The 27,834-nt window shown below is 39.8% G+C and overlaps 1 protein-coding gene across 9 annotated transcripts; it reads right to left on the minus strand.

Annotated features, from left to right (window-relative positions):
* On the minus strand, positions 1–27,834 carry LOC101155219 (paired box protein Pax-2a). Of its 9 annotated transcripts, XM_023963510.1 has the most exons (13): positions 27,266–27,834; positions 25,999–26,176; positions 25,516–25,536; positions 24,933–25,130; positions 20,911–20,996; positions 20,675–20,794; positions 19,719–19,763; positions 13,086–13,261; positions 9,971–10,091; positions 5,155–5,370; positions 3,696–3,797; positions 2,665–2,751; positions 1–2,495 (listed from the first exon to the last, which is right to left on the minus strand). In XM_023963510.1, exons 1-13 carry the CDS (start codon positions 27,306–27,308, stop codon positions 2,419–2,421), a joined length of 1,470 nt encoding a protein of 489 aa, XP_023819278.1. In that variant the 5' UTR covers positions 27,309–27,834; the 3' UTR covers positions 1–2,418. The 9 variants fall into 9 exon arrangements, with proteins under 9 accessions (XP_023819278.1, XP_023819277.1, XP_023819276.1 ...); XM_023963509.1 differs by lacking the exon at positions 25,516–25,536 and having other exon boundaries at positions 1–2,476; positions 25,999–26,164; XM_023963508.1 differs by lacking the exon at positions 25,516–25,536 and having other exon boundaries at positions 1–2,476.

A 27,834-nucleotide genomic window follows, 5' to 3' on the forward strand; every position in this document is an offset into this window, starting at 1 on the left:
ACAGACATATAAAAGAATTTATTTCTCATGTGCACAAAAAAAGAATTGGAACAAAACTGAAACAAAACAATGTTCGAGGCCACAAGACTTTCCTTTTCATTCCTTTCATTTTCATCAGAAATCCTTTCAATGTTCATGACTTTTTTATCTTTACATCAATGGTCCAGCTCCACTTCCAACAGCAAAGACTGTGCCTGAGCGCTCGCACCCCCCCCAATCCACGTAGTTCACATGGGTCTGCAAGTACACAGAAGCAGGCAAATCCCAAGTGCAATTTTTACAGGGTAGCCTCTCATGGAGAGTCAAGCTTCCTGTTTCTCTGCTTTCTGATGCCCTCACAATGACATCTGGTCCTAAAGTAACCCATCAGCTTGTGAAGATTAAGTGAAAACTTTGTCGTTTGCTCAAAAGTTGTACAAGAAGCGGAGTAAAATAAGGAAAAGTGAGCAGCGGGAGATGATATGCTTCTGTTTGGATGCATGGGTCATTTGGATGATGAATACAACATCAACAAAAAGCAAACTGGACAGCTTCTTTGATTGTTGCCAAAGACTTTTGATGCTCATTAAGATGACTTTCAGGAGCTAAGACAGGGTTGAAAAAGTAAACTCACAACAGTGGGCTTCTTCGCATTCTTTTTAAACTTTCACACTGTCCTGGATGGGGATCGGTTATTCTGAGTCCAACAACAAAACACAGAAAGCCATTAAACTCATTGCATAGTGACATAAAACATTATCATGACAATCTCATGATATTAAAAGATGAAGACAACTTATGTGATGTTAGCATCTAGCCGTAGGTTGCCCAGCAGTTGTGTCTTCCCTCAGAGCACAACAATACATTAAGACACAAATGTAATGCATGTTTTTTTTTTTCAGTCTCTTTATGTACAAAGGGGGCCGGTATATTATTATGATACTGTGACAGTGTGTGTGTGACATTATATTTACAGAAAAACATTATACATAAATCATCCTATAAAGCAGCGCTTTGTTGCAGTTGTTATATTGAGTTACAGAAATGCCCCCCCCCCCTCAAATCACAGTCTTGCTTGACATGTTGTCCACCTGCTGAAACGTTTCAACACACATGTTCAGTCTTGACTTTTTCAAATGATAATACTGCTTTAGTTATGCATACACATACTGTAAATAAAATATTAAATATCAAACTAATTCTTTGGCAAATGTAGGAAAGAGTACATTCATAAAATGTTTTCCAAAACAAAAAATGAAAATGCCTAAATGAATCAGTGTTTCCATTCAGCCTCTGTGGAGAGTAGTGGAAGGAAGTGAATATGCATCCTCAAAGGCCATTTATATCACGAAACAGGTGTGAATTTAGCTTGACAAAACAGATTTGTAAGGCAATTATTGGAGCTAATTTACAGTCTGTTTACACACCTGCATACAGCGTTCTAAAGTTTGTAGGCATCTAGTGGTATGAATGATGAAGAGTTGTTGTGTTGAAAAGGATTTTAGCCGAAGAGCAATGGCTTCCAGTGTACTCAGAAAACATATTTATGCAGTCCAACTTAACTTACAGTGAATGTACAGGAAAAAAGGCTAAAGAAGCTGAGACTGTAGTGCAAAACATAGCAAAGGACTTGACAGGGAAATGTGACAGTAATTCAGTATAAAATCTTTACTTAAAAATACAAGAAAACAACAACAAAAAAGTGAGTAAAATTCTTATACGCCCCTTTTAAATGACTGAATGTTTTGTAAAATGATTGTTTGTCACAGAGTGTCGTGGTGTGCAGGGTCAAGTAAAGTCGGAGGGCAAGCAAAGTTTAGCTGATGTTGTGAGGGACTAGGAGAAATGGAAGCAGACGATGTAGTCAAAGCACCAAAATAAAGCCTCTTCTGCAGTGTGGAGCCACCGCGACACCGAAGATGTCAGAGGTAAACACACAGAAAAGCATTTCCAGTCATTACATGAGCGAGCTGTGGGACCATTGACATCTCCCTTTGACTTTTTTTTCTTCCCAGCAGAAAAATACTGCAGTTCATAACATAAAGGAATGTGAGGATCCATGAATAAAATAACAACAACAGCAACAAAGAAACATGAGAATAAAACCCACAACATTTTCCACATGGTAGTCTTCACACTGTTTTGTTCAGTTTATATTTTATGATATATATTTATATAATCTCTTAAAGTCATTCTGGAATTGTCTGTTGCCTGACAGGTGAGCTCCACACGCACGTGGGCCCCGCTGACCTAAAATGTTTAACGCTGATGCTGGATAAAACGGCGCCGACTTTGCCCATCCCTCCTCCACATCAAAAAAGATGACTGGATTTCATTTGGGAATCCACCTTGCTCCCCTTCCACCTTGGTGTTTCTCAGACGGGGACAATATGGAGGCCGAAGCTGTGGCCCTGCAGTTTCAGCTGGTCTCCGGGGTAACTAGTGGCGGTCGTAGGCAGTGGCAGCAGCGGGAGGTGCGGAGCCACGGGATGCGGCACTATAATAATAAGGGGAACCTGAAAGTTAACAGAAGAGCGAGCCGTTGGAAAACACGAAGTCAGACATTATGTAAGACAATAACTGGTTAGATCCCCAGCCTGTGTTTGAATATCGATTTTGGGGCATTTTAGAGCATATCCAATTACATAAAAGACAACAAAAAAGAGTACTCAGGTTTGTACTTACTTAGTAACGCTGGATTACTGAAACGCCAAGCTTCGTTATAAGTCGTGTACTGTGGATGGGAGTAAGGGTTTCCAGAAAAGTCCCCTCCTGTAGATTGAAAAGACAAGAAATGTCATTACTTCAGCTAAATAAATGAAGTATCAACATTCAAAATAAGTACTTTTCTTTGTATTATTAGGTTATCTTGCACAACATCAAAATGTCTTAAAGACATTTTAGTTTTTTAGATCAAACAGCTTCGTGCCACAGGAGGAGGGATCATTGAAGTTGTTTGAATTACGTTCTTTTAGATTAAATCTGTGCTTTTGTTAATTTTCTTTACACAACCACACCAATAAAAAGGTGTTTTTGGTGCTTTGTCTAACTGACTGTAGTTATTCTGGATCAGCATTTCCATCAACAGTCTAGGTGGTACATTTGGAGAATATTCTCTAAGGAAAACTGTGTCTTCACCAGTTTGTAGGACAGATCTACATGCTGGCAGGGATGGCATCCTCACTGCTAGTTGTGTAACTTGAGCTCATCCCTGAGAGAGATAGTGATTTAAATATTTACAGGCTCTCCACGCCTCTGTGTTTTGACCCTTAACTGTTTGCTGTGAACCTGAACTGCAGGTTAAGTAGAGGGGAAAGAGATACGCTCTGCAGCCCTGGGTGTCCGGGGAGGCGAGGAGAGGAGCAAAAGCAGTGTCTATCGATGGCGCTGGTGAGAGTGCGCTGTGTGGACACGGCAAGGGTAATGAGCGCTGGGAGCTGGAGTGTAACTGAGAGGAACTGTCCTATCTCATGGCCACTGATTGCGATGATCGCCTATCGAGTTCATCTAATGTCCTCATCCACAGATGCTAACCGCAGTCTTACAAAGTAATAATGAGCCTGCTTGAGTCCAACACTTCAAGGTTTCCTCCCCATCACTGTACTCTGTTTCTTTTGATGAGTTTTGGTTGATCTGCTTCCTTTTTTACATACATGAAGGTGACTCCATGATGTTTATGCGGTGAGAAAAAAGTGGCAAAAAGTAGCATTACTCACCAGGAACCATTCCTGCCAGTGTGGAGGTGGGGTAGCTGCCTTGTCCTGTTGGGGGGACGTGAGGCGGGTAGCCAGGTAAGGTGGTGCTGGCCATGTCTCGACCTGCAGGTACAAAGACGGCTTTGTTTAATTTGCTTGAAGGCACAAACAATGATATGTATGCCTTTCTACTTTAGTCATTACTGATTCGCAGCCAGCGTTAGATCTACAATACTGTTTAGTCATGGGACTTTGTAACCCTTAAATCTGATTTCACATCACTGCCCTCAGCAGCCGTTTTTGTCTCTTATAAGCCTGTAAAAAAAGGAATTATTTGAAAGAATGCAAAAATTTGTTTTACATCCAAAGCCATTTGTCATGAGTGGATTTTGTTTTTTTGTAATATAAAAAGGGAAACAAGTATGAAACTTTGTCTGTGAACATTTTACTTTCATTTATTAGATACGTTTTGTGTCACAACAAATCTAATAGAAAAATAATATAAGTTCTGTCTCAAAATATAATAAGAGTGGATAAATTATTCTTAAATATATATTTTTCGAAAAAAGACTTCATACCAACACCATTTGTGAAATACTATTATATTTATTTCAAGTGAGGCACCACCTTTATCCTTAGAAAACATAGTTTTGTTTGTGTTATGGCACGTTTTTTTTGGTGTCAATCATCCATCTGATTGCAAGGACATGTGAAAAACACACACTATAATTGGTTAAAAAAAGCACAACATCACAATGCCAGCTTTTGATAGACTAAAGGAAAAAAGACCTTAAATGATTAAATACTGATGTAAAAATGCTGACATTCACATGCTTCTTCTGGGACTGCAGGAGTCCAGCAGGTTGAGAGTTGTTGGGAGGTCTTTATCAACATTTATTCCCACAGGTTATTTTGCATGTGTTTTGTTGTGCATTTATTAGCTGCGGAGACGCAATCCATTCAGAAAATGCAAAGACACATTAGCGTTGTGCTTGTATCCAGCAAACTGACAGCAGCATCCGGCCAATGAGGGCTCTTTCTGCTCACTGCTCCACATTCAGACCTCTAATTACCAGCGACAGCATTGGCCTGGCTGGATGAGGGGGCACACAAAACTTGGGAGGTATGAATCATCAGCATCAGCCCCGCATCCCTGCCACAACCATCCCCCAGACCTTGAGCCTGTCACGAGGCTGGAAGGACTGGAAGGTCCATTGTTAACCCTAGAGACGAGCAAGGGGTCAAATGCAGAGAAAAGCATGGTGGGAAGGGGAGGATAGCAGCCTCTGTTAATGAGGGCCAAACAGTCAGTTTGGCTTCTGTGTACAAAATAGCAGAGCAACGGCGCAGCATGAGAGGCGGCGGCTTTGTTGGATGTTCAACAGAGAAGTCCTTGATGCTTATGAATAAGCACAAAGGTAAATCCGCTCCGACTGATTAATTTACTTCTGGTTATGGGGCCTTATAGGTAAAATTGTACCTGCTATAAAGGGCTGGCTGGCATACTGGCTGTAGCAGGGGCCGTGGGCATAGGCAAGGTAGCTGGGGGTAGAAGCATCTACAGAAAGGCTGGGCTGGTGGGGCAAGACGTCAGCTAGAGAAGAATCCCCAACAGAGGATGGGGTGAAGGGGGCAAAAGATGCCTCATGGGGCTCCCGCTTTACACACATGGAAGGTGGGTATGATGGGTGAGAGTCTGGCAGGTGGAACACACATATAAAAGGGAAAAATAGGAAATAAAATTTAAATGGATGCAAACATACAATGAGCACACATCCTGAACATGCATATATCAGTCACACGCATGAATGTTTGAATGGATCAGCTTCAGTTGATCTATACTTGACCCATGATAAACGAACAGAAGAAATTTATATCCTACAATGTAGAAAAGAGAAAACGAAAGTCTTTCCATTCATCATTAGACTGAAAATCGTAATGAAAATGATCCTACATCTAAAAAAAAAGCAGCAAACAACAAATTTGACTCTATATTTTACCTCGATATCCTTCTGAAACTAAAAAACCCAAAATGTTATATGAATACTGAACAGAAAAGCAGTCTTTAGAGCTTGATTTGTTCATTTACTTAGCTCATAATAATAATCTTATATGCATCCAGAAGTGATTCATTCAACTAAGTGGAAACATAGACCAGTGGATGCTGTAACAACACACTGCGCCTGATCAATCAAGCTCAAATGCATACAAAATTTCCCGAAGGTTTTGAGAAAACAAACAACATAATCTCACCGCTGCCTTCTCGCAATAAATTCACTTCAACGAATAACATTCGGCCTGTCGACAGTGCAGAACTCTGATCTAATTTGTCTGATGGGTTGAGGCATCTTCTGTTTTATCTTAGTCTTGAACGTGTGCCGTAAATGTCAGATCTGTCTCTGGCTTTTTCCTGCCTGTTGGCTGAGGTCAAATTTCCTCTAAAGGCTTTAAGGGAAATAAAAAGGAAATCTGGGTTTCATTAAATTAATGAATCAAAGTCACACAAAATTACAAGTTTAATTTAAGTAAAAGTTGGATAATTCACTCATCTACCAAATTGGCAGTTGTGTTTTTATAAAATTTTTGTTTTAAAAAATGAAAAACAATTTGGATCTCATTCAATTTAACAAAATAAGCAAATGTTGGATTGGATCTCTAGGATAGAGGCAATACTATTAATCGTCTTTTAAATTTTGAAGTAAAAACTGTCAAGTGCAAGACGGATGCACACACTTTTTTGGAACATATCTAAGCTCTTCTAGCTCCAAAACATTTGACATTTAACATAGTAAAGCCTCTAAAGTCTCTGCTCCTTTAAATGAAATATTAGAAATGATGCGACCTCATTAATTTGGGACAATTTGTATTACAAGCGTCACATCAGAATTTGGGCATTGAAAATTTGTGGTTGTGTTCAGCTTTCACGTAAGTGAATGTTGTTCCTTTAGATATACTGTGTTATCTTGTTTTGATGTGTGCTCCAAGTTGTTTACACCGTATATGAGATTTCCTGCATATCTACTGTGAGCTTCTGTTTTTTTCAACCCCCGGGCAACCGTTGTCAAACAGACAGTGGTTACAGCGTAACAGCAACTGATACAAATGCTGCGTTCAAGACCACTGAACTCTGAAACTAATCAGATATGGTGTTGCTTATTGTCCTGGAGACGAGGCAGCGCCCGGGAAAAGGGAGCCTGTCAAATCAGAGGCCCTGATGATGGAGATAGAAGATAAACTCAGGGTCCACAGGGACCTTTTTCCCCTGCAAACACATCTCTGGGAGAAAGGAGGTGGTATAGAGTTCTCCAGCATCTGTCTGTGCTCCACCACAGATACCACATCTACAGACCCCATCAACCATAGAAATGGACCGTTAAGAACCTGCAGCAATCCTAGGAATGATGTTTCCAGATATAGCAGCAAACAGAGACTCTCAAGTGAGCGTTTCACTTTTAAATGCGCACGGAGGAACTTTGGTGAATTTAATGGTAGAACTATTGTTTTGAAAGGTTGACATACAGTTGTTTTCTCTGTATTGTCAAAGTAAAACTTTCCTTGTGCTGTGTCAATGAAAAGTCATCTCCTGAGGAGTATCTGGACATCAAAATTTTTCCTACTGTTGCACTTAAACATATGCTTTTATTTACCTACATCGGTTGCTGTGTTAAGTCATAAAAACCTACACGAAAGGAAACAGAAGAGCAATAGCCAAAGGTTGCTCCTAATTATGAACGAGTGAGAATATTTACAGAGCACAATTCCCCATTCATGGTTTTAGAATCGTTCATTATCAAATGTGTGTTCAAAGGTTAGTGGGAGCTTTGGGGAGGAAAGGGGGTGCAGAATTAATTCAAAGTGCGGAGCTCCGGGCATTTACTGAGATGAGATGAGATGAGATAAGATGAGATGATTGTCTTCAAGCTGCACAACACAGGATTGGCCATCACTTAATTTTTTAACATTCAGCAGAAGAAGCCGGGCAAGCTAGCAAATACAAAATAAGAGTTGGGAGATTTGTTATTTTTTCATTCACAAAAAAGCAACTGAGAAATAAAGACAGTGAACAATCATCCCCTCTTTGCAGGGCAGAATATACTGGGCAAAGAATGTGCCCAATTACATCTGGCTATAGTGCTATGCTGGGAACAATCAAGCCCAGCATTTAACACTATCCTCAGCAGGTTTTTGCCCTATTAAAAAAAGGAAACAATGTGGGAACCATTAAAAGAAAAATTCTTACACATAAAAAGCAAATTTACTCAAAACAATATAATGTTAGGAGTATGATTGCCAAAGCACCAACACGCAAGCAAAAAACAAAGCAAGCATAAATATCAATTTATCTTTACATATTAATTAATATTTTTTACTATTAACATTAAATCCCAGTGCTGTATTATAATGCACTAAATAGGTCTTTGATAACAGGCACCCATCCCCTACCCAGAAAGGGTCTCTTTCACACATTAGGAGAGAACTACAACAGACGATACAAAAGATGGCCGACTTTGCGTTCGCTAGAGCCCCTGGAATGCAAAACTGGGCACTTCATTAATCATTCATCTTTAATAGATTATGCAAATTTCAGGACATAAAAATCAACAAGATCAATAACTGCATGAATTTTAATTGGGAGCAAAAAAACATTTAAAGAATGAATATAATCTTGTGGCTCCATCCAGTATGAGAGCATAATTTATTGATAATTGGATCCCAGCCTAAGTGAGGAAGGTAATTTAGCTGTTTTTCAGGCTTGGCATGCATTCCTATTTACAGGGTTTGCTAATGGCAGAGAAAATAATATTATGCACTAACAACCTACACTCTGCCTCATGCATTACTTTGCATACTTTAAGTAATAAAAGTTTACTGGATATTACCGCAAGTTCACTTTTGTTTACATTCAGATCCTCATTTAAAGTGATCGTTAAATATTAAACTTTATGAAAAGTTTAGTTAGTCTGCATCTTCTTTAATTCAAATGTTGGCCCTCACATGCTTCCTAGACCCCAGGCCTCCAGGTGCCTTGAAGGCCACCTGCCATGAGCGTGTTCCCTAGAGCGAGACCACTTTCATAGGAGGAGTCCAGCATAAAAGACAAAAACACACCTTTCTACTCCTGAGGCCCAACTTTCTGCAGAAAAGATACCTCCCACATATTGAGGCATGAAAAAGGGGTCTTTCTATTCCCGTAGCTCTCGGTTGAGGCTGGACTGCAGGGATCATATGCCATTTTCAATCACGCTGTCTTCGTCTTACCTTACTCTCTCCTTCTCTCTGTCTGTCTCACACACACTGGATACTTTTATTGACGTTGATTCCCACTGCATAATTATGGGACTTTTAATAAAAGTTAGGCATATTCGTCTGGAGTCAGTGTACTGGCCAGAAAAGCTAAATTCACCTGGGGGAAAAAAATCCCCAACAGAGACGAATATTTCAATTAACCCGGTGTCCATCAACCTGGACAGCATATAAATAATAAAAAAACAATATAAATAATATTAAAAAAAAACTGTGCAGCAAAGTTTATGAATTCCAAAACAGTATAACTGCACTGCACCTGCACCCTTTATTGACTCTTAGTAGCACAGACATATAAATGACAAAATTTGACAATAAAAAATAGGTAATGTCATATTTTTCTTGGCTTTCTTGCATTTAATGTTTTTTGCAGCAAGAACCAGCTAGTCACTGTGAAGCTCCAGTCGCTGTCAATCAGCAAACTATGATAGGCTTTGATGACAGCGTCGTGCAGTGGCAAGTACAGCAGCTGTCTTTTATGAGAAGTGCTCCCAGTCAATCTGTTAGTGAGCCAATCTAGGCCAGCACAGTGGCCAGTTAGGAGTTGTGTGTGAAAGACCTGTAGGATTTAATGGGCTCAGATGGTCTATCGCCTCAGTCTGTCACTTAGAAATAAATGTGGAGTGCCTGAAAAAAAAAACACTTGAAAACGTTTTTTTTGTTCAGAAGACCCACCCCTTTAGAAAGTGGCATATACCTTTCTTTTGTTTTGCAATACATTCTTTAAATAAAAATTTGTTGGTAACTTAAGGTGATTATGCTGTTGGATTATTAGAAAGGGCTTGAAAGTGTTTATTTTGCAATTGATTTTTTGGAATTAGGAAGGAGGATTAATGGCAAAAAAGGAGGAATTTTCTAGAAGTTTTCTACAGAAAATTGTAACTACAGTTTTTCCTCATTGACTGAGTTTAACCACCTTGGTGCAGATGTCTTGGACTGATGCAGCTGTGTGCAATTCTTGAGAAGTCAATGTTGCATGGATGAGATTGTACCTGTCACAACAGAGTAGCTCTGGGAGACGCTGGAGGCGAGGTCTGAGCTGGCGCTGGTGGAGAGGCTCGGCTTCACGTCTTCCAGGCCGGCGTTCAGCGATGGAAGTGAGTACTCGTTTGCCTGTGAAGAAACACTTCATGAGCAGGAGGCCACACAACCTTCTTTATCACATTCCAACAGATCAGATCATTTTATTGCAATAACTCAAACTCTCCATGTAAGCTTGTCTTAGACTCCAAATTTGCCAATTGTTGCGACAAATATTTTTCAAACTTTATTATTTGTATGGCGGCTTTCATTCAGTTGAAACACAAAGCGCTTTAAATAAAAGCAAATAAAATACACATTAAAAGGCAGAGTGTTTAAAAAGAAATACACACAAAGAAAACAGGATATTAAGACAAATTTAGCACCCCTCCCTCTACCCACCCAGTTCCCTAATTTAACCCTTATAACGAAAAAGACATAAGAACTGCAGCTCTAAGGAAACAGTCTGGCTTAGATTTTTACATTAATCTGATCCTCTGACTTTTTTTTTCTTCAGTGTTTTTTCTGTGAACTCTGAGAACATCAACTCAGTCCCCACTCGGTGGCCCTGCGATGATGTATGCAAGCATTAGGGCTTGTCTGAAGAGAATGTCGAGAGGGAGAGAGGGATGAGAGAGGGCTTGGGAGAGGAGTGAAAGGACGGGGTGTCAGCTGGCTCTTTGTGCTCCACTGCAGTCATCCCTGTGACCAGTCAAGGGAGAAGACATTCAGGGCTTTGTTACAGGAGAGACATGTGGTGTGTGTGCCATCGGATGTGTGTGTGTTTACGAAGACTACAACCTTAAAAAAAATCTGACTTTGTGCATTTTGTCAAAAGTGGACACAGATTTTTACAATTAGTCAGATTGTTTCACAATTTTGTTTGTATTTTGAATGACATTTTAAGGCTTTTCTTGAACTGTTAACCATCTTTTGTTATTCCAACTGTCTTTGATTTTGCACTTTGACACTCAAAAACATTTTTGTGCAGATCTGTAGCATTGATTCACTTTAATCCCTTGTTCAGAATCTGTGTGCAGTTGTGGGGAATCCTGTTTGTTAATGAGATGACATTTCCTGACCCAGTTCGTCTTTGAAAGGATAAGTGTGTGTGCACACATTTGCGTCTGTGAGTGTTTGTGTCAGAGTGCATGTGTGCATCTGTTTGTCTCAATAGGTTGGGGTCCCATAGGGGCGAGCTGGTGACCCCAGACTTGTCTGCCTCTATCCCAGATAAACTCTAATTGTCTGCTTACAACTGTTCCTTGGCACTAGGCTGGATGTTCCTCTCTATTCCGCTGGGCCTCAACAGCACAAGAGCCATTTTGTCATGCAGATGGGCTGTGGGTAGGGCTGGGCAGGACTGGGCGGAGGGCGAGTGGCAAGCACAGAGGGACCTGAATGACCTGACCACATGGCTGCCAGAAGTGTGGGAGGGATGAGGCCTATTCAGGTTGGCCTCTTCAAAATGGTTTTTTAATGCTCCAACGCAGACAGCAGACAATCCTCTAATAGCCTAATATGCCACCTTTTCGGCAGTTTAGGAAAAGGAGGGGGTGTTGGAAGCTGGCAGTAGAAAGGAGGTGCATGGAAAGAGTGGAAGGCTGCCTGATTAATATTACATTAAATTAAAACTGATTTTTCTGGACCATTCTGATGGCGTTTTTCTGCCCCTTCCTTTAGCTCTCCCCTTGCCTTTTTAATACCTTCTCCTCCACTCTTTGTGATTGCAAGTCATTTCCAATTCGTTTTGGTATTGATCTTGCCGTAGAAATCACTTTGGTAATTAGCTGCATTAGGGGCTGTAAAGCAGGCTGAGGGGCTGTCCCTCTGATTTATCGCCGCTGTAATTCCCTGCGATCGCGCAGAGATGAAAATGAACTCAATTAGGGCACTGCAAAGGCTTCATGGGTACCCATGTAGAGTTCCAATGCAAAATTAACGGTCTCTGGTTGTTTAACAGTTTAATGAATGTAAATAAAGGTTATCCTCTGTGATAAGTTGTAGACTTTCAGGCAGTCTTGAGCAAGAAGTTAAATAGAGCTTTTTTGTCACAATTTGCCTCTCAAGACCTTCTGGCCAGCAAAGCCTTTGTTCCTTGAACAAGGTTCTGCACATTCAGGAGTTTTCAGGAGCTAGATATGATATGTTGTTTTTAGGAACAGACTTTTGTGTGCAAAACTTGTAAATGCAAGTGTTGGATTCAATTCTGGAAACTAGGAGGACATGCTTTGATAAAGAATGTACTTTATTTTTACTAACACATATCAGGATGTCTTGAAGGGGTGTAACGAATATTTTGATACAATTCATAGTCGATATTGGTTTATTTTAAACATTCCAATTCACTGACCTAAAAATGATCCAGGACATCTTTAACCAAAGATTCCACCAGTGTGATTCAGAGATAAATATTTGGGTACTGAAATATTTGGGAGAGATTTTCAAGATTCTTTGTATTTCTTGCAAGATGATAAAGTGTAAATTAAATGTGTACAAACAATTAAGTAAATAATAAATAATAGCAAATTAATTCAAATTGTAGTTTAATAAAGATAAGCCCACTGTTGTTTTTTCACATAAAAACAGTACAAATGGAACCTTATTGTAGGAAAATAAATCTACCAAGCCTCAGTCCAAATGGTATTTTCCAATATATATTATTATTTAATTATTTAACGTTGAAACAATTTTATTACGGTATGGTTTGAGTTTATTAACAACTTGCCTGAGACAGATTGATCTGGTTGGATCATGGAAATATGAATAATTTCATTGACTAATTGATTAATCATTACACCCCTAATTTTGGTCATTTATAATCAAACGTATTAATTCATTCAAGTTTTATAAAAACGAAAAACAGAAAAATCTATGTTTAAAATGCTCCTCAATCTTTCCCATCATCAGTTTACATACAATTGATTAGGGACACTGTGAATCTTGCTTATGGACTGCATGCAGTAGAATGTGCCAAAACTGTCAAATTCTTTAATCTTTCAAAAAATACAACCAAAAAATAAACATGCTTAGATGGGATTCCATATCAAAAAATTCAATGCCTTTAAAAAAGTCTGTGTTCCGAACCTGTTCAGGTTTGATGTGTTCCGAAGTGGGGAAGACGTCCGGGTAAGATGGCCTTTCGAACACACGGTCCAGGGCCTCCAGCTGTTGCTGGGTGAAGGCGTCTGCTCGCAGGTGCTTCCTTAAACTTTCAACGCTTCCCTGAGAGTCGCTGCCTGGTCCCGAACCATCCGAGCCATCTAGATATAATAGAAGAGGAGGGAGAAAAGAAGGACAACAATCTGCATCAGGATATGACTCCAGCAAATTGAAGGACATTTTAGAAAGGTTGTAGATTTACTGAGAGCCAAAATCAAATCTAAGCCTTTTGCTTATTGGTATAAGTGTACATTCATTTCAGCTGCATTCCCAACCTTTAGCCAGAGCCACCATAAGCACGGCCATCATGCAATAGGTAGTTGATGGATTATTTTCAGTGCAAATAAATGTAAGGGAGAGAAAGCATTTCAGGAGAAGAAATAGGGCCAACGATTACACACAGACTATCTCATTCTGACTGAGGGAAATGGAGGGCCATTGTTTAACTGAAGTATTTTCATCCTGAACATACTGCCCTCCCCTTTTCTCTGTCTCTCTTTATCCCTTTCCATCCACCACATATTATCTGTCTTTGGGAAAGCAGAATGGAGTGGGGATGGAGCTCAGGTCGAATGAGAATGGGGTGATGAGGGCGACGTATGCATTTCCTCACACCCTATATACACAAATAAGAACCATGCTTCGCTCGCTCCTCTGATCTCTGACCCCATCAGCTCTACCATGGAGCCTACCACTGCGGTTCTCCTTCTGCTCACTCATCACGTCCTGAAAACTGAAAAAAAAAAGAAACCTAGGGCTGAAACCTCCAGACAGAAGTCCAGCAGCCTCCACTTCTCTGGCTCCCTCCCACCAACCCCCTCTTTTCCTCTTTATACTGCGCCACCACCAACAGCGGATGAGGGCTTTAGCTCCCGTACAAATCTGTCATTCTAAATTTGCAGCAGATTATGTTCTCTCCTGGGCGAGCCAGCGGTGATATATGATATGCAAGGCCGCTATTGATTGCCTGATCTGCTCGCAGAGGAGGGAGGCGAAATGAACTTGGAATGAACATCATGCCTCAACTCATTGTGCGTATAATACTCTACTTAATCCCACATTTTTCTGTGCTATGGAATTCAATTGATCAATCATGTTCCACTGATGGTACCATTTCAGGGGCGTTATTGCCATTCTGCTCGACTGCTTGACCTTTTTTCAATGGCTGAGGCCAGAGGATGAACTCCATTCATACCAAGAAATAGATCCTTGGAGAGAATGGAATGAAGGAGTAAAACTGGGAGGGAGAAGAGTTTAGGTAGATTTGATAAAATACCTTATACTGGCTTCAACTTTTGTGAAGTAATGCTTTACTTTTCCTACAAAAATCTGTTTTCTCATGAAAGTAAACAAAGCTATCGTTTTTTTGTTTTGTTTTCCAGCTTTATTGATTGGTTACAGTGGAAAAAAGATGAAACTTTAGTATTGTTTCAGTATGAAACTTTGTTGTTGTCTCTGATAGAGGAAGATTCAGTCATTATCTACATCGTATCAGTCTCTCAGAGAAGAGGCAAGCCTAATCAATAGCATTTGGCATTCACAACAGAGGGCAATGCTTAAATTCTCCTCACACAGTTAATGAAGCCCTCTGACCTGACAGTAGAAAAGCAGGACACATTTTGGTGGATTCCTAAGGAATCATTGCAGAGACAAATTCCACTCAAAAGCATAGAGCCTAAAATTAACTGATCTAAATAGAAAAACGTACATTTCCATGTTACATTAATATTCTTCAATGCAAACTATTTGCAAAGATTTAAAACCTAAATAAAATGAGTAAAAATCATTATGCTCCACACCACAGAAAACAGAAAAACATGATTTAAGACTAAACAAACAAAACTTAAATTGCACTGTAATTTTTGGTTGAAATTTAAGGAGGTTGTTCAACAAATGTTGACACATTTAGATTTAGATTTGTGTTCTAGAGAAAAAGGGTTAGATTATATGAGGGTTTATTAGATTGGGCCAACTTGTATTAAAAATAATATTCTCATTTTGTCAACATCTTGTTTTAAAATGAGTGACAGTTTTTTGTCACTGTTATTAGGTTATAACTCAAAAATACAAACCATTAGCTCAGAACTAACAAAAGAAGGAATTGTTTGGCTGTATAAAATTCAATTTCAAGTAGTTCTGTAACAGCTAGCTCTTTTAGCTTAATTTTCCCAATTGAATGCATGTATGGAACTACTTGTTTCTAGTTTTCTGATAAGATTTCTTTTGATGTAAAATTCCCTTGCTGCATGGACAGATAATTTTACTAATTTCCATGGATTTTCTTTTTTAGATTAGTGGTCTTTTCCCATTTTCTTGCAGTGTAGATTAATCGTTTTTGTTTATTGAGTCATCCTTTCCTGGTTTCATCACTTTAAAGCCTTTTTTGTAATAAGGATTTTTTATAAGGATATATTTAAAATTTGTGGCCAAAAATTGTAGAATTGGCCTTTAAATCATCTACTTTGAAATCATCTACTTTCAGAATTTACTATTAGAGCTCCATGTCTCACATACATCACGAGACAGCTGCGATAAATCAGATTCATCCTCTGACAGTCGGTGTGTCAGGTGGAGTGTGAAGCCTGACTGTCAGTCTGTGTGTGCGTGCGTCTCATTGACTGGCTGGTTTCGTTTTCCTAGTGTTCCTTCAATCTCTTCCAGTGTCTCAGCAGGTATTCTCTTATCGCTCCCAAAGCACCAGCTGACTGTGTCTCTTTCTTTTAACACCAGTGTGCCAGGAGATAAAAACAAGAATCTCCCATGGTGTCAATCCCACCTGTTATTTCTGCTACATACTGTCTTTGATCAGCATATTGAAATTCTTTTTGACCTTATTGGGTCCAGAAATTCCATGTGTCATCTTGAAATTTTGTCCAAAACTTGATATTCCTTTGTTTTTAAAAAGGGGGTAAGGGGAGGTGCTCGATCCATCAGTGTGATACCCCCACTTGTTCATACACAAACATGCTCACACACTTAAAGCAATAAGAGTAACTATTGCAAAACAGACCACAATGGCATCAAAAGCTTTCGTCTTTTCCTTTGTCTCTAAGGGGGATGTTCGCATCCTGTTGTGGCATGGTGGCACTTAATGTGCTGCTTTCATCTCCCCTGTTCTTGTGATAAGATAACTCAGAGTAGACAAGAGGAGAAGGCTTGTTTGAAAGGCAAATGAATTCCAACGCATTGCCTGGCGCACTCCGTAAATCAATGATATGTGGTGCTCCCTGGATCAGAGTCTTTTGAGTCAACCGTTTACGTATTTGTCCTGCACTGATAGGTGAAATGATGCTATCGCAAATTGTGGATCATTTGTTGATGCTTTTAAAAAGGCCGTTGAGCCTGGGGAGGGAAGAGAGAAAGAGGGAGGGAGCACAAACAAACTGGTGTACCCAGAGGGTGAAAACTCCTTCCCTGTAAGCTGGCTATATTTATGAAATCTCTGAAGCGGAAAGGAGAGGTGGGTAGGGGGTGGGGGAGGAGAGAGAGCAACACTGCCTTAGCTGTTAAGATCCTGTTATGTTGTGGCGTGTTTAAGAGCTTTATTAATTTGATTTAGCACCACCAACCAGTGTGTCGACTGACAGCAGGCATGGCGACGCTCTTCTGATGTTTACTTTCCCTGCCAACTTCTGGATCTTACGTGACTTTCTTTCATTTCTTAGACCAGGGCAGAAAGTTTCTAATAAATAAATGAAAGCTATCCCATTCAGATCTAGTTTGTAGGCAAATAACATCAATATAATCTGGTATTGAGCAAATTTGCTATTTAAAACTCTAAATGTAAATGTTTATTAAATTGAAGAATTCCAATGAGACTACTGCCATAAAGCGTGTAATGTTTTAAACAAGTTTAATTCATTTGCTTAGAGAAAACAGCCTTTTTATGAGTAAATTAAGGGGGGAAATGTCTTGCTAATAAGGAGATTTTGACACCCTCTACCTCTCTAATATGACTCCATTCTCATCTATGATGTGGTGTGTATTTGTGGAAATGCAATTAACATATCCCTCCTTTTCTCAACCCTTCTCTCCCTCCTCAAGCTGAGTATCGCTCCATTAGCTCTCTGCATTGCCCGTAATTGACTTTTCTCTGACATGATTCCTCTCTTCTGCGTGACTTCCCTCTCGACATTTCTGCGACTGGTCTCATTGTATTTTGTATATGTGGGGTCTCAAACAGCCATGCTTGATGCAAATGTTTCAGCCTCAAGATAGATTAGGTGGAGGGACAATAAAAGGATAAATGTGATCTTGAGGAGAAGAGAGGAGAAAGAGGACAGGCTGGGGTGTAATGTGGACCGTTTGTGCCTTCTCTACTGTCAGGGTCCTAACAGCTTCTTGTCTCTATGTTCCGCTCTGTGGCCCCTCACAAACCTGGGTTTTTCTCTCACATACACACCCCATCAGGGCCATCACTGCACTCATGATTCCAATTTTTCTGTGTCGCTCTGGATGCATTTATTTTCTAAAGAGATCCTCTATTGACTCATTGTCATGGCGTGGCTTGACTAGCCAACCAGTGCAAACCCAGGTTCAATTCCATACACTAACTGATTTAAACTCCGCCAGTGGGTCATGTGTGTTCAAAGATCCACTCTGGACAATCTCGTAAAGGGGCCAAATATAAAATGCGAACAAATCAAAACATCTACTGCATTCGTTTTATTTTTCTTGTGCTATTGACTGAGGTTGATACGATTTTGGCGGTTGCCTATGATCTTTCTTTTGTGTTATGAATGAACAGCCTGCGAGGTCATATTTCTTTCGGCCGTCTCACACACTCATCAGCTCCTTCTACACTCATCCCACACCCACGCTAAACTCACAAGTTATGACCTTTGCTTTCTCCATCTAATTTATCACCACTGCTCCCTGCTGCCTGTCCTCCCCGGAGCTCCATCCAGGACTTAGTAAAGCAATGAGAGAAAGCATTCTGTTAGGTCACATCAACCCAACTTCATTCAGCAGCAAGGTCAGGGGTAACCTGTCATTGCACACTGGAAGAACACTGAACTTACAGGAAGCTTCTGCCGGCAAGGGAAAATTACAGCAAGTACTTTTCATAGAAAATTAACAAAAGGCTTCGGGTTTACTTTACACGTTGGGTCCAGAAATGTCAACAAAGCCTTTTTCATTCTGTTTTTGTTGGTATTTTTCTTTTGGTTTCCAGCACAGATTTAAATAGCAACATGCTGTACAATTGTTTAATTTCCCAATGCCACTGTTAATGTATTTGGCAGGGGAAACTTTCTATTTCCTGTAATGGAAAACACACATAATTCTGGCTATTGATGGAGTTGGAGTGGTGGTGTTTGAGGTGATGTTGGTGGAAGAGGGGTTGAGGAAGGGGAGGGGGGGTATTAGAAGCGCGTTCTCCCAGGGCTGGCATAATTGGTATCACTGCTTGCAGACATGCAAACCAATCTCTCCACAGATAGGACTGCGACTCCCCTTAAGGCTATTTCTTTTGTCTTTTCGATAGCTTGCACATCCAAGATAGGAAAGGGGGGTATTAATTTGTGAATTAATAGCTTTCCTCTGCAGACTCGCTAATTCTTTTTAAATGTCACTGTGTTCACTATGTGGAGAGTAGCTAAAGCCACAGAGTCCCATACGAACACATAAAGAAAGGTGCAGCTCTATGCCAAAGTGAGTCAGCCCTAAAACTAATTCTTATTCAAGTCTCACTGAGGCTGCTTTATCCCTCCTTATGCTCATAAACCCCCTTTTCTCTTTTTTCCTATACCGTTTCTCCTGTATCTCCTGTTTCTCCTCCCATTTTCACATCCAGGGTAACTTGCTACTTTTAATTTGCCATACTACATGACAAGGACAGATTAATAGTTCTTATAGCACCTACGTCCCTGAGGCCCGTCTTATGGGGACCTGGTGTACATAACGCGTGTCACACTACATTATCTCTACAGCCCTGCAGTAATGGGGACCTTTTTCTTCCTGAAAGGGCAACCACTGACTTCAGTCATCAGGAGCACACGCCACAGTCATCACAACATAAGCAGTGCAAGGACACTACAAGGCGATATTACAAAAAAAAAATCCTGGTCAGGCTTTCACGGTGCTTGCACAATCATATGAAGCTTTCAGTTATACTGTAGCTGATTACGAGTGAGTCATTTGTTGAAAATGAGACATGTTAACCCTTTAGCTGGCATCTGTGATTCAGGTTTAAACAGCAAATTCCTGAATGAAAAAAAAGGAAATCATATTGTTTGATTGAAAAAAAAAAAAATGAATCAACTTTGCAGATATATCAACAGAAAAGTAAAGATTTGTTTTAAGTGTAAATTTAAGTTATTACTTTTTCTATTATTCAAGTAAATCTTTATCTAATAAAATCTGCAAACCAATCACAATCTTGTTCAAAGTAAATATGATTTTATGAAAACAAGTATTTTCCATGGTAATTTTAATTGTTTTTTGTTTGTTTTCATTGTGTTCGTAACCCTGTAGGAGCAAAAAACAGCAGGTGAAAGTAGAGTACTTGTAGTCTGATTAACCAAAGTAATAGAAAAGGTTGTCTAGCTTTCAACTTACAATGTCCTATTTTCCTTCCATCCAAGTGGTTGCCACTCCAGAGAACTAAAGAGACAGAAACATAAAAGAAGGAAGTGGCCTGTTTTGATGAATGCTCTTTGAGATCATATTCAACCATGACATCCCATCAGCCAGCTCATAGCACATAAACTTCACATGTGCGTACACACAAAGACATGCACACACACAAAAGGCACGCAGGCTCAGCCCCTTCTCTTTCCTCCACCGGTCTGTTTCTACACCTGTTCAGACCTACACTAGGGACATGTTAATTCACAGGTATTAAAAAGCCAATTGTTTGCACAACCGATTATCTATTAGCCCTCAGGCAGCGTGTGTCCAGTTTCTGCTCTGCCTTGGAATGAGACATTCAGGTTTGGACCGGATAGCCCTCCGCATAATCTTTGACTGTGTGTGGTTGGTTTTGCTTGCCAGCTACACTTTTGTGTTTTGCTGTAAGAAGACCTTGACTTTTTTATGTTTAAAACACTTTTTCCTTTCAGGTTAGTGCAAAGCTGCAAATAAAATAAAATTAAATGAACTTGTCCCTGCATTTTCAGACAATGCTGATTATAAAGCGTCTTGTCAACAAATTGTATCATGATTGACCTGTACAGAAGACTTTTTTGTTACAACTAGAGCAGCTAAACTCTGGCTTACCAAAGGGGGATTAGAGTTGTATGACAGCTATATAAGATATCAAAAATAGATCTGGGCATCAAATAGAGATGCAGCTCTCTTGGAGTATCTGTATGGTAAACTGTAAGGCAAGGCATTTTCTCAACACTCACCCTGCCTGATATATACCATAACAAGTCACAGGAGACAACACACAGAAACACTCTTGGCTGCAGCGCTGTCATAAATGCCAACTTCTTTGCACACAAGAAAAAAAAATACAAGACGAGTGATGAGGAGAATTAAAAAGACGGGGAGCAAAGACATTTGTGTCATACCATCGTCTCGTTTCCTCTTCTCGCCGTTGGACCGGGGGATGCCCAAAATGCCGTTGATGGAATAGGATCCAACGGGATCGTTGGAGGCACTGGTCACAGGAGGGGAGGCTGTGCTGGGCACTGACGGAAAAAAAGCTGAGGTTAGAGTGTGTGTGGGGGTTCATAGACGAGTGACTGTACTTCGCTTTTGGTGCTCTCATTATGACTCGTTTGGCTGCATCCTCGTTTGAGCTCACCTATGGTATGGCCGGGTGTGGAGAGCGGCGTGACAGATCCATCAGGAGATGGGTGGAATTGCTGCTGGACTTTGGTGCGGATAATCCTGATAAAGTGAACAACAGACAAGGATCAATCAATACTGCTCCCAGAGCGTCGAGATTACAAACCAACCCAGCAGACCCTTGACGCTTAAGCATGGCACGTCACGTCCACTTACGCCTGTGCATGTACAAGTGCTCCATCGTTTGGGCACTTGTATCCTCATACTCAGGCACCCTCTCACAAATAGCCAATCTTTGGGCTTTAAGGGCAATCTCTCTGCTGCTGTATGCAGCTGAATAGGGGGTGCCCCATGAGATTGTGGATTCAATCTAGCTGGATTCTGAGGTTAGAAATATGATAAAGTCTCCGTGCCAGTAAGATGTGATGTGGTGGGAAAGTCTTCATTGCACTTTGGTCTGAATGATCTTGCAAACAAAGCATGAAATCACATCAATTCACCTCAATGATCGGCTTCACTGGCTCTACCTGGCCAACTCTAATAATCTCTCTCTTCTGCTCCTTCTTTTCTCCCAGTGCGCTCCTTCTCCCTCCATCTCTCAAAGCCAATCTTTTATTTATCCTCTTTTTCTCTTTTCTGACGTCTGCACTGTCCAGAGTGTTCTACCTTATTTACTGTACTTCACAAACTTATCTTTGAAAACTCTTTTTCTTCCTGTTTCCTCTCAATGTTTTTTTTAGTTTTTGTATTTTATTTTGCTTCTTAAGGAGAACAAACAGGGGTCACATTAATTAGAACAAAGATGAAAGCGCAAATTCTATTGATGATCTATATCCATGTAACAGGAAAGCAATATTATCAACTATGTAGGAGTTTGAACCAGAATCCCCGATAGCCGTAGAAAGAAACAAATAAGGGCAGTGTAAACAGATTAGCGTGATACATGTATGTGTATATATATGTGTGTGTGTGTGTGTGTGTATATTTTAAATGCAATTTCAAGAATAAGTTTTGACAAAGCAAAGTGCTAATAGGATGACATCCTGCTTTTGCTTTTATGCGACATAATTGCCGTATATTAAGCCCTGACTATGGTAATCTTTAGATTGACAGAACATGAGATCATTGATTAACAGGCAGCACTGCACTCAAAAAACGTTCACTTTGAATGAACATAAAAAAATTATGGAAAGGATTTCCACATGATTAGATTGCGTTACTTGAACAAAAATGAATCATGTTGGTCCTACTTAATTTATTTAGGTTGGCTCAACTTAATGTATTTATGTTGGGTCAACTTAATGTATTTAGGTTCAAACTAATAAATTTAAGTTGATTCAATTTAAATAGAGCAGTTGCACCCAACTTTAAATTGATATTGTTGCTCACTCTAAAAAGAAAAAAGTTGATCCAATTTAATTGAATCACTTCAATTGGTCACCTAAGTAAATTAAGTTTATTTAATTTGAATTTCTTTTTATTTCTTTAATTTTATTTATTCATCTGTAATTGATATGTTGTTCCAAAGTTACAACCAATGGGTCTTTTAATTTTCACATCAAAGACATGAATTACCCAGCAAAGTCCATCACAAGACAGGAGCTCAATTACCGCGAACTCTGTGTTAAGTATTGGAACATTAACAGTTTGCCACACAAGGGGGTTGGTCTTCATCCTCTACCAAACTTTAACTCATGGTGCAAAAAAAAATAAACACAACAGTTTAAATCACTAGTTAAAACAGAGTAAAACAGCTAGACAATAAAACCCATGGACAAAAACTCACACTTAGACCCCAATCTGCCCAGATAGACAAAGAAAATGGTATCCCACAATTCCTTGCGATTACTAATGCATCCAATTTAATGGTATCATGTTGGATCAACGTGATTGAAATTAGTAACTTTTAAATGGATTATTTTTATGTACAATCGACATGATTCATTCACGTAACATTTACAAACATAACATTTTCTGGTTGAAATGACAAGTTACTTTTTCGTTAACTTAATTGGCTGGTAATTTCCTTTTTTTGAGTGTGTAAGCTGACATATGTCCTACATGGGAGCCCTTTTACTCAAGGGGAGGTGACAAGAACGGACTTTTACAGACTGCAGATGAGGCGACCGGCATCGACATGAGCATCGGGAGCAAGCTATCAGTTCGGAGTCAGGCGGCTGTTGGGTTCACCTCCTCAGGGGGGGAAAATGCACATCAGACTCTTTTAGTTCTCCTCACTATTTCATGTGTCCTCCTTACTCTGCGCTTCAGGCAGGGCAACAAAGGCAAGAGCCCTCCTCTCTGAGACAAACATCAATATTTTATTTGAATGTATTTTTTTAACATCTCCCCACAACTGTTATCTGACCTCATGACTTGAGGGAGTCTCGTAAACTCAAGGATGTCGCTTCGAGGCTGTTGTTGATATTGAATAAGCAATCTGGATGGGTGAGTTAACGACTTTGGCTCTTGTGAAGATATGTTCATCCCTAAAGAATTATTAAAATGTTGATCAATATAATTGAAAGCGGCTCGTGGGTATAGCTTTAACCACTGGGCATTATACAGTCAGGGGGGACACCTTTCTGCAACAACAAAATAAGGTGCAACCCTCTGTGGAATCTTTAATAATTAATGCGGGGAAAATGTATTTAAAGCCAAACTGTTAGATCAACAGAGCAGCTCTTTTAGCAAAGAGACCACCAGGTGTCTGCTGTCCCTTTCTCCCTTTGTTCATTACTTCCTCTCCTCCTTTTACACACTTTTTCTAATATTCTCTTTGGCAGAAACAACAAAAAATATTTCATCACACACTTACAAAAAAACAAACAAACTTTGAGGTAAATGTTACATTTTTAAATTTGGATTTTAATGCAAACGATGATCTAATTGTGTGACGCTTTAAGAAAAGAAAGAATGTGCAGACTTTTGCATCAATTTAAAGTCTGATGTTAATTATTTACCTTAATTGATATGTGGATTCAGTTTGTTTCTAACACTTTTACACAAAAAATAGTTTTTACTATTTTTTAATAACGCATAAAATGGAAAAATATTGAATTTTTACCTGGTTTTATGCACAACAAATATACTTTTCAAAACTGTTAAAATATTTTTAATTTCATATTTATTATAATTTATATGGAATTACTTTTATTATTATTATTATTATTATTATTAAAACAAATAATTAGAAATGATGATTAAATACTGAAGTTCCCCTGGTTTTTGCATTTAACTGGAAGTGTTATGAGACTCTCTTCAGCTCATTAAAATATAATGCTGATGACCAGCTCTCTGGAACAGTGCCTCCTAACCAAAGTTCATCACTGCAAGGCACAACCAGGACTCTTTTTTTAACCCCCTCCCCCCTCTGCGTATACTCTGCTGCCTCCATTCATGAGAAAAGGTGAAGGTGGGTGCCTGCAGTTATGACTAAATTCCTGTAAAACATTTTTAAAAAGTGCAAACTGTCTGTTTATCTCGTCCAAGCCCAAAGATTAACCTAATAATAATAATAATAATAATAATAATAATAATAATAATAATAATAATAATAATAATAATAATAATTTCCTTAATTACACAGCCAGCATGTGACACCTTTGTGTTGGAAAACACCTCAATTGGCAATAAAGACGCCTCGCCTCCCCGTCCCAGAGTGGTTTGCGGATCGAACGACTTTGTTGGGTATTTCCTTTTGCTTCTGGATCTGGTTACGCGGTATTGATCGGTTTTTATCGAGACAGATGTGGCTGCTCGTGGCCCCAGCCTCGGAGGGCCGCGCGGCGGATTGAATTGCGCACGGCAGACCACCCTCTGAGAGGCTCTGCTGCAGTTGGAGGCGCGTCTCATGTGAGAAAATGAAGGATTTCAGTTACGGTGTATGCTTTGTTATTCCATCCTTTTTTTATTTGTATCTTTTATGTGTTTCCTTTTAATGTGCATGAATTTGTTTAATCTGAGAGGAATTTTCCCCTCTTTTGGAGCAATTTGTAACGCCATGATAAAATAACAAAATAAGTAATTTCCACGTACCTGTTGATGGATGAAACGCTTGGAACGGTGTCGTTGTCGCAGACGCCCTCAGCCAGTAGTCGGTCCCTTATTTCCCAGGCGAACATAGTGGGGTTTTGGCGCTTGTACTCTGCTATTTTATCCACCACTTTTGGGGTCGCAACCTTTGGTTTGGAGCCACCGATGACCCCGGGTTTAATACTGCCGGTTTCATAGTACCTGCACGGGGACAGAGACAGCGTTCCTGAAGGGATCCCTCTTTTACCCAACAATCAAAGCAGCCCTGCGATAATTAGTGAGGAAGCTGCGACGTTTGTGCCGAGACATCGACCTCCCGGACCCACACTTAACCACCGAGAATCACCAACAAATGCGATGGCGGCGTTTATCTATTAACTGTTCTATGAGTGTCAGCTGGAAGGCGGAACAAAACGGAATTTTAGGGAGATGCAATGCACCCTCATTAAAATCCAAACATGATAGAACAAAGGACACACTGAGCAGAAGAGCACAGTTTTACACCTCATCTCCATGATCTACATGCCACCGTGATAGTTTATATAAATGTTAGTGACAAACATTCAGTGTGTGTGAAATGAAATACCTCTGAAATGCCTTCTGATAGCTGGAAAAAAATAGGCCAGAATATTATCTCACAACATTTGGGCTCTGAGGAATTATAAAGTTTAAATAATTTTTAATAAAATATTAAAAGCATTTTCCCCCCCAACTGTTTGTGATGATAAACATACTCTGCTCTTCTTATTTTATTTTATTTAGCATTTACCTTTCTCTTAATATATTATGTCTTATTTTATTTTAGAATTTAAAATAGATTGTCGATTTTTTAAATGTTTTTCCTTTATTTCTGATTGAGTGAAGCTCCAAGGGATGGATGGAGCATCTCGTGCGTAAAACTGCTGCGTTTCAGACAAAATAAAAATAAAAAAAAGAGGAGAAAAGAAAAGTCCTTCCTAAATCTGCGATGACTGAAATCGAGCAGGGTGCGCGTAAAGTACAGCAGCTGGAGAAGATTGATGTTTGACACACACATAGGGCCGTGTTGGAAGTGAATCCCCCCTTTTACCTGCCGAGGATTTTGCTGACACAGCCGTGACTGACCCGTAGCTGTCTGGAGATGTCGCAGGGCCGGACGCCCTGGTGGGCAAGCTCCACGATCCGCTGCCTCACCACGTCCGGGAGGGGCCTGCCGTTCACAAACACCCCGCCGAGCTGGTTCACACCGCCGTGCCCTGCGTGGGATACAACAGCAACACCGGGAGATATAACATTACATACCTGCAGAGGAACAATACACGGCATCAGCGGAACCTTACATTTCTGCCCATGCGCACAGAAACATTTTGTATCCAAAATGCTAAAAAGTCATGTAATAATAATAATAATAATAATAATAATAATAATAATAATAATAATAATAATGAGAAAATACATTGATTATTATTGTTCCTACTTTTTGTCCTTCTTAGCCAACATTTTCCTGGAGCATCTCTTCCCCTGCAGCCTAACACATGTCGCAACTATTGGGTTTCCACCTGTTTAATTTTCCTCGCAACAATTATTGTAAATAATTAAAATAAGCTTTGATAACTCATATTACAAACGCGGATTGTGCGAATGAGGGCGGATAAATAATTTAGGTACAGCGCGGGTCTTCTTTACGCATATCATATGGAGGGAAAACATGAAGGGATCCCTACAGATGCATGAAAAAAAAAACTTCTCCTTTGTTCATTTTGTTCAATTTAAAGTCGGGCTTGTTTATTCCTATAATAACACGAAGACTTTACGTTCATTTACACACAGCACCGTCCTCGCTTCCTGCAGGACCATGTCATTGCTCGGGTAATAAAAGCTTTGTATTCAAATTGAGCCGCTCATGCAATTTGGAGAAGATGTGACAAAAACTGTTTGAACTTTTTTCTGGAAACCTTTGAGGTTTCCGGTAAAATAGGAAAAAAAAGAATACAATAAAAATGTACGACTATTTTGTGTGTATGTAGATTAGACATCTTGATTAGCTTTCTGTAATAACTTTTTATAGTTTAAAGACAAAAATAATACAATGAGTTGAATGAGTTTTAAGTTTTATTTTTACGTGTAATAAATCGTTTAAAGCCAAAATTTAAAATCCTTAGATTAAAAATACTTGTGATTAAGAAAAGGTAAGAAAAAAATTAACAACACTTCGATTACAACAAAACAAACGAACACAAATCCATTTTAGTTGTGTTTTTTTTAGCTACATTTTTCAGTAAAGCTGTGAGGATGCGCACGACGCGCATCAACACTACAGGCGGGTTTTGTTTTCCAAACTAATCCAGCATACTCACGGTGCATCGCCGAGAAGGGGTCTGCTTTGCAGTGAATATCCATGGGATAGCAAAGGAAAGAAAGGTAATCGACTGAGGTCGCCGTTTCGCCTTGGTGATGCAGCTTTAGAGTGAGAAAAAAACGGCAACAAGCTTCTTGTTTTTGGTACCAAAACAGTCCGTCAGGGAGGTGGGCAGACTCCGCGGACTGCAGCGGCCAACAACTTCTTGGGGGTCGATGCTAAGTCCTGTCAATTTAGAAGTCTGCAGAAGAATAGCCTGTCAGGTGCAGAGTATGACCCACGCGTGTGCAGAGCGCACCAGCCACAGCAACATTTGGCTCAAACCGAGTCACTGTTTGCCTTTAGGACATCATAGGGGAAAACAGAAAGAGTTGCTGCGCGTCTCCACTGGAAAAGAAAAAATCCCCTTTTCTTGGTTCAATCAGATATAGGGGTGGAGATGACAACAACATGGACACGGCGGAGTGTATGGAGCGGTGCGTCCCCCTCTCCTCCGGAATGGGCTGTGCCTGAGCGGAGCTTTGGGCTGAGAATGAAAGCCCTCTCCTCCTGTGTCTGTTTCTAAAA

This window comes from Oryzias latipes, chromosome 15 (genome assembly GCF_002234675.1).
Source record: "Oryzias latipes chromosome 15, ASM223467v1".
Lineage (NCBI taxonomy): Eukaryota > Metazoa > Chordata > Actinopteri > Beloniformes > Adrianichthyidae > Oryzias > Oryzias latipes.